This window comes from Sturnus vulgaris, chromosome Z, assembly GCF_052056855.1.
Source record: "Sturnus vulgaris isolate bStuVul1 chromosome Z, bStuVul1.hap1, whole genome shotgun sequence".
Lineage (NCBI taxonomy): Eukaryota > Metazoa > Chordata > Aves > Passeriformes > Sturnidae > Sturnus > Sturnus vulgaris.
Genome location: NC_142283.1, coordinates 69,976,056 through 69,989,877, shown reverse-complemented (window position 1 = coordinate 69,989,877; position 13,822 = coordinate 69,976,056). Strand labels below are relative to the sequence as shown.

General features: G+C 36.0%; 1 protein-coding gene across 1 annotated transcript in view; it reads left to right on the top strand.

Moving 5' to 3' along the window:
• Window positions 1-13,822, top strand: part of WDR70 (WD repeat domain 70) — a 126,957-nt gene that overhangs the window by 79,095 nt on the left and 34,040 nt on the right. The window contains exon 11 of the mRNA XM_088156929.1: window positions 11,095-11,194. Coding sequence (XP_088013055.1) covers window positions 11,095-11,194 — 100 coding nt within the window. The remainder of the gene's footprint in view (window positions 1-11,094; window positions 11,195-13,822) is intronic.

Here is a 13,822-nt window from a genome sequence, read left to right as displayed (position 1 = left end):
TCTAGAGAATTCATAATAAGATTATAAGCCAAACAAGTTATTTTTGTATCCATTATTATCAGTGAGAAGATTAACTGCACAGCTAAAATGTATCTTGGCAGCAGGTACAGAACTAAACCAATCATACGAAATTAAAAGTATTTGTAATAATATATTTTTTGTAAGACAGCTTCAGTGAGCAGGTTTCTTGCAACTCTAGGTATACATCTCATAATTAAAACCTGATTGAATATATGTGAGACTTTCTTCGTAAGTAAGCATAACTTCTTCCAGTGCAAAATACTTCAAAATAAAGGGTCTTTTTTCATGATCTCCCTATTTCCTAAAGTTTGTTTTCAACAGATGTTAGTGCTAAACAGTTAGCAGAGAGGGTAGTGAAATAGGTGGAGCATTGTCCAGCTGTGTTTTATTTAACGTGTGACTGCAGTGATACTACACAGACTGAAATCAGATACATCCATGAAACAGCTGCTTTCCTTAACCCAAGTTCTAAATTTCTCATGAGATAGAGAACTAGACTTGGAGTTGGATATGACTACCTATGTGTTTCACACTTTGTATGAAATACATGTGCAATGTGTTTAAGTATGTCCAGAGACTTATAATGACATTCTAGTTCAATAGACTTTCTGAATGTGTATAATCATTTTAAGCAGTAATTTAAACAACATATTCATAGATATTTCAACATATGTAATTTTCATTTAGATTAAGCAGTATTTAGAGTTGTAAAGAAATTCCTTTACGGTTACTATTTCATTTTGCACTGTGTATATGTATCACTTTGAGATTTAGCTTGTGACTGTTTTGTGCTCAAAGCAGTCACCCATAATGACCACTAAATTTTATTTTCTTTTTAGTGCATTTTGTGAAGGTTGGGATTGGATGGCCAAATTATAATGTACTATGCTAATTTTTATACAAAGAGAAAGTTGCTCTAAAAACTCTAATTCATTGGATAATTATGGATTCTGTGTTGTTTTTATGGACACTAGGAGCTCCTGATGAATATAGCTGTTGTGATCAACATGTTCCCTGCTATTAGAGTATAAATGGCACTGCATCCTGGCTCACTAGCCTCCTTTTTGTCCTCACCATTATGCAGTTCTGTGGTCTCACCTGGCGAGTCTGAGGTCTGTAAACAAACTTCATCCTGTTGAGGCCATCAGAGTGTGATGTGTGGATCTTTATAGATGCTGTTTCACCAGGGCTCACAAGAGCAGAAGGAGGACAGGTAGTGCATCCCCACCCTTGTGACAGGAGGACTGGCATATATTCAATGCCTTGAAAAGCCTGAGTGATTTTTCAGAAGTAGGGACACCTGTTGCAGTCAGCAGTAAGCACTGCATTGCAAGCCATTGGCTTGTTACTTGTCACAAATGTGAAAATGCCTGCTTGATTTCAATATTTGATGTGTTGAAGTGTGTTGCCAGACGGGGTAGGAGTTGGCAGAGATGTAGGAGTGTTTTCTGTATTCCAGACAGGTCAGAGTGGTTTCTTGGCTGTTGCATTGAGGTGGGGGGGGTAAGATAGGGTGCAATAATGTGTGGTACTGTCTGTCTGCACGTGCAAAACTTCAGTTTTGACTTCTTTCCTAACTAAAGGTGGCTATGTCAGAAAATGAATCCTTCAGTGTCAAATTGGTAAGAGGTTTACACCAGCAAACAAAAAAAGGCAATGCACAAACTCAGTTACTATTTGTCTCCCACCCCCACTTTTTTTTAAAATAGTTTTTATCTGATAATTTACTGTATTTCCACATGTGTTGCAGAAAAAGGAGTGGTGGTTTTCTTTGATTTGATTTAGGTTTTTTTGTTTTTTTTTTAATTTGTGAGAAAAACAGAGATGTGCTTGCAGATTTAATGAATGATTGTAATTGTTGTAATTGAAAGACGGTGTATTTAGTTCACTGGTGAAATACAGCTGTTAAAAAACACAAAATGAAGCAAGAATGGACCCCTAAAACTAAAAGAGAGTTTCCATTATCAAGGAAACAAAGAGGGAAAACACATTAAAGTAATGATACTCGCAGTGGGTTTTTGGTTGGATTTATTACAGTATGTTTTACAATGTGTGACAGAAAGGAGATGAAAGGGCATTGGGATGCATATAACAACATTTTTCTTATGATGAATGGTTAAAGGAGGGAAGATCTTCCAGGGAAATTGAGAAGATACGATATCCATGTAAGAAAATCAGGAACAGCTTTCATCATGCTGAATTTGTATTAGCAGCTAAACATTCACAGAGTGATGTCAAGGTGAACTAAGATGTTCAGCAGAGTCAGTGATGTACCTTTTTTTGGAAGGCAGTTAATGGCGTGAAAATATTGGGAGGCGTGGTTATGAATAAGGTATGTAAAAATACTCTGGAGAGTGAGAAGTTCAGTGACCAAGGAGTTTGAGTAGCAGTGAATAGCCAGACAAACTGAAATGTAATCATGTACCAGAGGGAGTAGTGAGGAAGGGAGCCAACATGTAGATGGTGTGCAGGAGATACTGGACTTCATAAAACGGTGAAGAAGGGGAACAGAAATAGACACTTTTTTCCCAAGGCTGATGGGTGGAGTAGAGTAGCATCTCATATTAGATTTATCAGGGATAATCCTGAGACTCAGGAGGGAATTTAAGTAGCATTCTTAAATGGATTGAAGTGAGATTGACAACGAATGAGGGTGGAGGAGAAGGCAATATAGGATGAAAAGGCGAGAGAGAGAGAGAGAGAGAGAGAGAGAGAGAGGGGAACATGGAGCTATTTGGGGAAAGAGGGTAATACATACAGATAAGGTTTTGAGATACATTAATTGCTGCTTGTGAAATTTGTATCTCCCTATTCTGTGAGGATACCGTTGCTGGTGGAGAAGAAATATGAAGTTGCTGGGCATAAGTGTGAAATATTGTGCTGAAGTGAAACTAGGAGGCTAGAATGAGAAAATGTAAGGAATCTTTTTGTTGGGTGCAAAAGAATTCTAAGGATGCTAGTGGTCAAAGAAAATTGCAGCAGAAAGAGGTACTGCATCATGGCAGTAGAAAAAGAAGAGGAAAGAGGAGTTTGAAGCAGATAGCAAACATTAATGGAGGAGGCTATTTGCAGAATAAAAAATTCTGTAACAACGCTCAATCCTCAGAGATAAATTTTTATGGAAATACTGCAGCCTGTTTGGAGGACTCTTGGATATCAATTCAGACATTTTTATATTTCTTTACCTTTAATAATCATATTATTATTTATAGTACATGAAACGGAAGGGATTAATTGATTCAAGGATATTAACTGCAAACAAAAAAAAAATTCCCTTTCATACTTAAAATAGTAATTTGTTTGAATGTCTGTTAAAAAAGAAAGCTAATTTTAAAACTGATCCATGTTTGAAATTTTATCAGAAATTGCAGTGTAGAATAGCAAGCAACTTTTTCTCTAAAAGTTATTACAAGCTTTTTCACTCAGTCTAATACTTAGGTACTTGATCGCTGCTCTGAAAGCTAACTTGGAACAGTCTGTTCTGTTAGTGTAAACTACTGTAAACAATTTTTGAATTTTTTTCCTGTTTTGCCAGTTTTTTGCTTGCAAGTGTGTGGGGGTTTTATTTGTTTGCTTATTTAGCTAGTCAAATATATAAAACTATTGGGAGAAAAAAGCAACATCAAAGAAGGAACCATGGAATTGAGATAAGAATATTGCTTGAAAAGAAAATGAAGTTTGCTTGAGAATGCTCATTTTATTACTGACATGCATGAGGAAAAATATCACTTCCTCTTTTAACTGAGGCATTCTTCCATCTTCATGGTTCCATCTGAATGAATAAAACCAAATCCATAGTTTTAAAAAAATCATATATTTTTAAATAATATGCAGAGATAATACGGCACGATGATTTATAGTGCATTTTTTTCAGGGAAAAAAGAGTATAGACGTTTAATGAAATTGCTATCATTCCTTAGAGAAATAGGCCCATCCTCTTAGAATATATATGTGCTAGCTACTTTTTCTAGCAAGCAAATAGATATATTATGCAACCGTCTTTGAAAACTCACTGCAAACTACACCATTTTTGGCTCAAGGATTATTGAACCAGAATGTTAACTTCATGTAGATTTTTATGTCCTTTCAATCATATTTCACTCTATTTACACTGTACCTCTGTTAGACTACAGAAGTGGTTTAATGTTTGGGGACACTGAAACAGTATGAGAAATGATATTGAATATTAGAGAATAAGCTAAGAATAAGTCTGTCATAATTGCTTTTTGAGGACAACTTAGTAGCTTCTTTATATATGTCTTTTTCTCTTTGTGTTTTTGTTTATTGCCATTAGGCCAAAAGCTACTTTTAAATGACATGAAACATCCACTGTTGGCATAGATCAGTTTGAAGAAATCTGTGGATTTTCAGTGGAGTTCGTAGTGCACCTTAGCTGAATCTTTAATAAAATTTTTGCAGAATAACATTGATCATATTTGATTGTTGTCTGGAAGGCAAGGAAACCTTCAACAGCTGGGCAAGTGTAAGACTGATTAATGTAATTTCAAGAGAGGCGAAAGGAGGAGTGGGCTTTTTTTGGGGTTTACATAAAAGCCATATTTATGATAGTACAAAGAAGGAAAAATGCAAATTTGCTAGGATGAGATGGGTTAGATAAGTTATGAAAAGATACAAAGAAAGTTTCTATTACATCCTTGTGTTTTTTTCTCATGCAGTGTAAAAGTCCCCAAAGAAAGCCAACTGAATAGTTTCCAAAAGCTATTTTTATTAGTAATATTTATCATTTCTGTGGCCAAGATAGGTTATTTTCTCAAATGCAAAGTTTGACCGTGCAGCCAAACATTCAGCTGGGGTTTCATTTTCAAACCTTTAGGCAAATATTTAGCAATGCTGTTAAGAAGCCATCTTTCTAAAATGGTTTCCTGAAATATTTCTTGATGAATAAGCTTTAAACAAGAAGAAATTGTTTCTGTGGTCAGCAATATTCTTAGAAATTGAATGTTCTTCCTGGTGAAGGAAGCATGGACAGATAGGAAGGACTTTCTCATCACTCTACAGTGGATCAGAGACGTCTCTAAGAGAGGCCAGCCTGCTTGCTTCCTTGTTTTGCCTAAACCCGTGTATGGTCCAATGTATCAGGTGGCTTTCCTCATTGCCTTCTGCATAAATGTTTTTGATTTATTTTTAAATGGAAATCAAGTTTTTGTATAAATTTTAATTAACAAAACACTAAATGATTTTTCCCCTCTACTGGCTACACCATTGTATGACTTTTCTTCTTAGACTGCTTTTTTCCATAATTTCCAAGCATTTCCTAACTAAGTATTTCACACTTGAGTTTTTATTTTCATTCACAATTGCATAATATAATGCATGATACATTGAAGATTCCATAAATGTTAAAAATGATTATACTCCTTTTTTTTATTTTTAAATCTCAGGTTTTTAGGTTTTTCATTGCAATGTAGTTGCTCTAGAAGAACCACAGAATATTTGGGAGAAAAAAAAAGGGCAAAGTCTTTTATGGGTTCAGTAATTTCAAATAACTAGGAAAGCTTCTCAATGAAATACATTTGAGAGATTATTGAAGGTATTGAACCACTGCTGGGTGTGAGAGATAAAGAAATTCTGAAGACTTGTCACCCAGAAAAAAGGCCTTAGTTACAACAGATGAGAATATAATGGATGCACAGGACAGTTAAATACAATTGTGAGTCAGATGTCTTGGCTGTGGCAAGTAAGGTTAGGCTGCTGTATTCATAATTGATTAATTAGGATTGAGAGAAAAGAAGGAGTGTTTCAGGTCTGCTAATTATATGTGTAGATGTCACTGAGTTAGAAAGTTACAGAGAAGAGGAAATCATGTAAGAGTGTAATCATGTAAACATTAAAACCTCAGATTTCACAAGTTAATCTTGTTTTGCATCAGTGTGCTCATTACTGAAACAGCATCCATTTCTACACCACGGGAAGTGGTATTGAAGAGCTGTCACATAAATTGAAAGCCTGGGGATCATGTTTACAGAGACTTCAGGAAAGCATCTGATATAGCCTGCAACTGCCTGCTCAGGGAAAACATTGAGAAATTCCTGAATTCAGCTGACATATGTAGACCTGACAATTTTTAATTGATACAGTAAACCCAGAAAGTGTGCTTACATTTCTTTTGTGGATTGTAAGTGGGAGCAAAGGAGAGACGCTTGCTTCAGTAGAGGCAGAGGCTGAAGGGGGGATGGGGAAGTAGACATTGGGGAGTGTAACTCATGCCTTGGGAACCTATCTGTCTTGTCAGCTGTGATCACAGCTCTGAGATGTTGCCTGTCGCTGATGGGTTCACTTTCAACAAAGACCCAGACAGCTTTGGTCAGTAGTGATTAAAAAGGAGATTGCTGGTTTGTTTGTTTGTTTTCTGCTTGCAGTATTGTAATTCATAGTTTTGTCACCTTGAGCCTGGCCAATGATAATATGTCATCTTGGAAGGCTTTTATATGTGTTAAGAATTACAACTTTTGCAATTGAATATTGTCAGTGTGAGCTATTTTGTTTTACTGTAAGTATCTTAGGTGAAAAGGCCCATTTGAAACTCAAGTAGCTGTACGTAGCCTGGGACTTGCCTGTCAGGCATCTCTGCTGAGCTTGTCCTGCCCTTCTGAAGCCAGCATAAATCCCGATTGTGGCTGTGTGACTGTATTCACACTAATAAATAAGTAATATTTTGCTATACATCTGTAAAACAGAGGAAGATTTTTATAGCCATCTTTGAAGGTCTCACTTTCCCCAAAGCCTGCCTTAATTTACTGCCTTTGCTTTAAAAAAAATCTAGAAGATATTAGGAATAAGAAGGAAGAAGAATGTCTTGGCAGGGACATTTGATGTTTTGTTAAAAGAAAAGTGAAGTGGGGGGTGCAGAATGTGAGAAGCATTATAATCTTGGGAAAGTGTTGGCTTACTGTGAAATATTGTATCCCAGAAACAATGTGGAAAGTTCTAAAATTCCATCAGTTAAACATATTGTTATTTTTCTCGTGGATGTGCCTTGGATTTCTGAGGTGAACAAACTGAGTAGATCTGTCTTTTTCTTAGAATAAGTTTTATTGAGTGTTTTGGAGCCGGATAGCAGTTGTGGGATGCAGAGCTGTAGCTATATGGCTCTGTTGTAGGTCATTCTTTTGTGATAAACTGTTCATGTGGCCACTGTCATCCTCACTTCCTGATATGGGTCCTCTTGAGCCCCTACGGGGTTTTGTACAAGAGATACTCATTGTTGACGCTCCTCCAGCCATGTACCTTTTCCCCCCACCCCTTCCCAATCCATTCTCTGGTTTTCTTTTATCTTCTGGCTCTTGTTCTCTCTGAGGACTGTGGCAATATTGCAAACCCTGACATTTATCTGTTATTTCTGTCTTTTTTGGTACATGCGACTGTGTCCTTTCTCACATGTGCTTCATGTTTTATGCCTGTCATCTCATTTTGCACACAAGTACAGTCAGCTGTAATTGCTTAACAAAAATATACGTGCTAATACAAAGCTAGGAGGAAAGTGCTTACATTGCTGGAGTTGTTAGAGACCCTTTAAACAAGTTGCAGAAGACAGTGGTTTACTGCAGAATTTGCTGAAGTAACTAAAACTTTAAAAAATGTTAAGGACTAATGAACTTGTCAAATTCTGTATGGCACATGACTATTACTTCGTAATAGCAGGAACTTCTGCAACAAAAGAAGGTAATGAAGATGTGTAGATACACTTTGCCCTAATTAATCTTGACATCTTTATCTTGTGTTTCAAAGCTCTCTGTTTCCCTTCTTGAATCAAATTTTTGAATTGTGTACGTTGGTTCTGTTGTTTTATGTCTTTCCAGCTAGAAATGTTCTGATAACAATTTTTTTGCTAATGATTTGTTAGCAAGATTAGACATCTGTTAAAAGCATTAAGAGGTCAGAGGCCAAAAACATTATTTTCTTTGAAAACTGCAATGAATGTTTGCCAGTATGTGTAAAAACTTCTTTTCAACCTTCAATCATTTTAGAATATTTGATTTAGTATTACAATTCAGGGTTATATTCCTTTGCAGAATAATATATGGAGGGCAAGCTTGCAGAGCTCAAAGTTAGGAAAACAATCTTTTTACTGGTTAACTGAGCAAATTTATTTTTAAAGACAAATAGAGTTGCTGATGCAATCTTACTATCCCTTTCAGTCAAGTCTGGTTTTACATGAAATCCTAAAGCATCAAAGCTGGATAGAGTTGGGCGAAATTTGCTCTTTTGTTTTCATTTTTGTCATTAAGGGGCAAATTATATCAGTCTTTAACATCTGTATGTTTCTGATTTCCTTTCTGTATGAGACAGTTGAAAAAAGGGCAAAGACTGCTCAGAGTATAGGTACTTCATTGAGAAAGCTCTATAGTGCCTGATGTGGAATCAAAAAGTCATTTCAGTTGGAAAAGACGGTTAAGAGCATCGAGTCCCACTGTTTGCAACTTTATATGCAGCCTTAACTCTGCTGAGCCCACCTCTGTACCATGTTCCCAAGTGCCATATTGAGACGTCTTTTAAATGCATCCAGGCATGGTGACTCAGCCACTTCCCTGGGAAGCCTATTCCAATGCTTTACCACTCTTTCAGTGAAGAAATTTTTCCTAATATACAATCTAAACTTATCCTGGCACAACTTGGGGGCAGTTTAAATGAGTTGTTTAATTCGTGAAATGTATGGCTTAGGTATTATTAATGGATTTACAAATAAATGCTAAATAAAATCAATATCTTTGACCATAGGAAAATAACACAAATTCTGAGCTGTTATATGAATTGCTATCTAGCTATAAACGTTTAAGGTTTTTGCTTGTAAAACATAAAAGGAAAGGCATTTTTTGGAACCCAGATCTCTTTCTGTGTTTAAATTTGTATCCAACACAAAACAAAAGGAAAGAATTTCAGATTGAGGATGAAATGAAAGGAAAAACCCTGCACTCTCACATTAAGTTGGACAGCTGAGTGAAAAAATGGTATTTTAATGTATGTATGTCAGTGTGACATTGCCTGGAGGGATGGAAGTGTTGTGGCGCCCAAATGAAGTTTTTCCGATTCGTTTGAATTAGCGTAATATTGTAGCGCAATCTCTCTGGCATTTTTAAGGTGTGAATATTAACCATTTATGATGTTTTTGAAAGTGCCCGTGATATTTCTTAGACAAAAAATACATCATTTTAGTTGCTTGTTAATGTTTAACAAATACTACAGAAAATTTATTTCTGGATAGCCAATTTACGTTTTGTTCTCTACACATTCCCACATACTTTGAAAATTTCATGCAATTGGATGCACAAAATAAGTTTTTTAGTATTAATAAACACTCCCACCAAAGACAAACAGTTGTAAACTGCAGTCTGTTCATAGACTTCAGGGTATGCATAATTGGCTGGAAATGACAGTATTTTGAAACAATTACTATGGCTAAGTGTAGGCCATTGCATTCTGCGTTCAAGTACTGTAAGAAGCATGCTGTTGGTATTTGAAATCCCCCTTTGTTGAAGAGTCATTTGTGGAGGGAATGCCTCATGTGACTCCTCTCAATGATTGACTAAATCTGTACCTCAAAATAAACTTGAAATAATTATTAATCTCATTACACAGGGGTTCTCTAGCTTTTGAACCAATTTTAGAACAGCTATTCTTAAGAATAAACGGCATTAATTACTTTACTCGTTTATGTCTCTAACTTACAAAATAGCCCATTAAAAGAACCTTAGTAAGGTGCATAGTCAAAAATTAGAAGATAAAATAACTAAGGATTCCTGTGCAAGCTTAAATCAGTCAGTGTCACTGTAGTTCATTATCACATTCTCCTTTTTTATTCTGTAGAATTGCATATCTTTTAATGCATAGTTTGTGTAGAAATCACTGAGTAGCTGCTCATTGTTTTGTCCTCTTACTGTTCAGGGTAGGATTCTAGGTCTGATTTTGCTGCATGTTGTTCAACCTCCCCTCTGAAAAGATATGCTTATATGCACGTATTTTGTTTTGTTCATCACTCATAAAGGACTTCAAGCTCCCTAATCTGCCGTCTTGTCCTCCGTGTTTTAATCCTCGTTTTAGAGAGGGGAAAATGAGATACAGTTGCACTGGAAACCTTTAAGTCTTGAATGCTTAATTTTACAACTGTGTGAATTAGTTTTCTTTTATGAAAAGAGGGTGAATGAGAAGCATAGTTACCTAGGTATTTGGAATCAACCTATCTCGAATTCCTTTTTCTCTGTTTCTGTATTTTACCTTTTTCCCTTCCTATGTTTCCACTTCCTTTCTTGGAATCTTAGCTGAGACCTTTGTTTTTGGTTGGGAAGTGGGAAAGATTGATTTGACAAGATCATTTAAATTTAATTTGAGGTTACTTCCCTATTAATATAATTTTTAGGCATTTTACGAAATAATGGCTTAAATTAGAAGTGATCTTCATACAAGAACAAAATGTGAACTTGAAGATAATTTCAACCTTTAGGATTATCAGCAAAATAGAAATAATTAAAATAAAACACACATCATTCCCATACTTGGATTTTACTGTACCTAAATGGTACACAAACCTCATAATGTCTGAACTTTGTTCTATTATGTAAACCATGAATTCTGTCAGGGATTAAATTTGGCTAAAGTAAATTCTTCCAGTCCTTTTCAGTCCTTTCCAAAGTATGTATATTGCATTTTGGTAGTTTTAGAAACTAAAAGCCTGCTTAGGTAGTGTTGAGAACTGTCTTGGAATGTATTTTAATCTTAACCAGGTATAACTAGCTTTGTTCAGTGCTTGTGAGAGTTTCCAAGAGTGCTGATGCTAGGTAAATCTGTACTGTATAATTAAACCTATGAAGAATTCAAATTTTGTGTTCAAGCTCTTGTTATGAGAGTGTAATCTGAAACAAATACAACATTTTAAAAAGTCTGTTGGAAATACTTAGCTACTATACCTCCTAAAAATGCAGGGCTATCTGTTTAGAGTAAGGAATAGCAGCAGAGCACAGAAAATGCTATAAAGTAATGTTTGTCTCGTTTGTTTCATTTGTCATTTGATTTGTAATTGTGATTTATTTTGTAATGTTTTGTTTCTTTGGTGAACAGGTACATACAAAGTTCCACTGCAGGCAAGCCCATGCTTCAGGCACTGACACTTCCTGTTTGACATTTTCCTATGATGGTACTGTCCTTGCCAGCCGAGGAGGTGAGTGATTGAAAGAATCCTATGACATGTTCAATGTAAGACAGTTTTAATGAAATGAAATGGTTCATTAAACAAACCATATAAATCACGTAATTGTTAGATGCAACTGTTTGTGGTGGAGACAAGGTACTGAAATCAGATACTAGCAATTCAAATATGAAGTGTTTCACAATATACTACTTTTATTTGATACACCATGCAATACTATGTTCCTGAAAGAACATTTTACAACAGTTAAGAAATATTTTAAGATTACTTTTCTGGTTATATTACACAGTTTCTGATATGTGTTCTTGGCTAGCAGTAATAATACACTGAAAGGAAATCTTTAACTTAATTAAAAATAAAAAAAATCCAGTTCTGTCGTGGAGGATTAGTGCCTTTCCATAACGTTCTCTCTCTTCTGGAGGTATTAATTCCTCATACAGCTTTCTTAGGCAATGTCATTTTCTGTCCTGGAGTTTTTATCTATATATTAAAAACATCAGAAGTTGATGACTGGAATTGACTTTCCAAGACATACTTGAATGGCAAAAGAATTTGGAATGTCCACGGGACTGAAAAAAGGCTTGTATTGTAAACTTCAGATAAAACTTCTATAAACGAGTCTTAGATAATAGAATAAGGCTTGAGAAGGCAAAGATGTATTCAAGAACTCATTCACTTCATTATTGGGATAGGATGGTGTCTGTTGAAGACAACTTTTCATGCAGAGATTTGTCTGCCCAGTATTTTGCAGGCAGGTGCAAGCATTCAAGCCAAGCTGTCTGGATGGAAAACAGCTGTAAGCAGAAGCTCTGTGTCTGCATTACCATTGCCCCAAGGCCAAATAAACAGGCTTAGGGAGAGGCAGTATACATTAATGTCGGCTAACACTGTGCCTAACATATGTTTAGGACATCTGGTCAGTTTGGTACATAGAGAATGAGATTACATACACAAAATACCAGAATATAGGTAGCCACAGATGAAAAAAAATTCTGAAGCGGTGAATCTGTCTCCTAGCCAAGTAGCTTGCATTTTCTTTGCATCCTCTGTGCCCCTGTCCCTGAAGAGGGTAGAGTGTCTGACCAATGCACAGTGAAATGCAACTGATATTGGGTGCTGCCTCACTGATTCCTTGTTTGGCTTGCTGCATTTCAAAGATTCCAAATTTTGTTTCCCAAAACACATCTTTCAGAGCAGGGACTTTGTAGTCTTATCCTTGAATGCCCTGGGCATATGGACACTAATGGCACTTGTGTTGTTTTATAACTGCTGTTAGAGTCCTTGGTCCAGAGTTCTGCTGTCTGTCACTCTATCCATCATGAATGTAAGTGGTGGGGTAAAAGCTCTCAAACTTTTTTGTCCTTACTGAACACGACTCTTACTATGTGTGGACCTTCTCCTGCTTGGAAAGTATGTGAACTGTGTGTCTTTCCATTCTGTACTAAGTAAAATGCTGCAATTGTCTGCCAGTGATTTCCCTCAAAAAATTCATACAGACATACTTCAGGAAATTTAGGGATAAACCTTGGTGTGCTTTTAAATCTAACAGCAAACAAGACTTATACGTAGTGAGGGGTATTCACTAGTGCTGTCTTGAAACCTCCATTTATGTAAATTCTCTTATGTTTCACATTTATGAATGTAGATCACATAAATGACCTGTTCTTACTTTTACTACATGTGGCTCTTTTACTTGCCTGCTCTTCCTCATCTGTCTCTACTTTTTGTCTCGTGTTAAACAGACTTTCATTTACTCAGGTTTTATCTACCACACTCTGCTCTAAGCTGTATAAAATGTTGATTGATTGTTTGCAGAATGTAAGACTGCACAGAGATTTGGCCAGTCAGTGTGGATAAAAGTGCTACCTTTGTCTAGTGTATTAAAAGAAAAAAAAAAGAGCTCTGTGTGCACTATGCTCAAAAGTAAGGAGGATTCATACCTTATTTTGACTTGTTTGGTTAGTGCTTTAATACGAGTATTTCTTTGGATCTGTACCAACAAAAGCAGATGTGCATTGAGCATTCGTAGATTAACACACCTGCCAAGTGCTGAGGATCAAAGAGAGGAGAGTTGTTTGGGGCATGGGAACTTTCATTGAAAGCCTGATGGACTTTCCTGCATCTGATGTAGATTCTGTGTTGGATATGAGAAGATGAGGCATGGCTCAGCTGCAGGCACAAGGGAAAATGAAAACCTAAGGAGCTGCTTATGAAAGTTACCAGTCCTATTGTTGTCAGATATTAGGTAGTAACTTGACAGAAATTTAAGAAAGTGATATTTCTGCTTGCTTGAAACCATGGAGGATAGTATTTGGGGAACATTTTCTTTGTTTAGCAGGGGAGAGATAAGAATTAGGATTGGACTGGAGTTCTTACTGTAAGAATTTTAAAAATCTTTTTTTGACTCCTGATTTCTTTGTGGTATTTTTCTTTTTTTCTTTTTCCTTGTATATCTTTCTTCATTTTGAAATTGGTTTAAAAGATAGAAATGTGTGCTCAAGGGCTATGTAGCAACATGTATAGCGAGTTTTATGTAGTGTAACATATTGCTTTTCGTAGTAAATCCAAACATTGGCATTTCAAAAATCAGATGGGTTTTTTTCAAGTAATATTTCTCAGAAGCTGAACACTGGTGTGCAT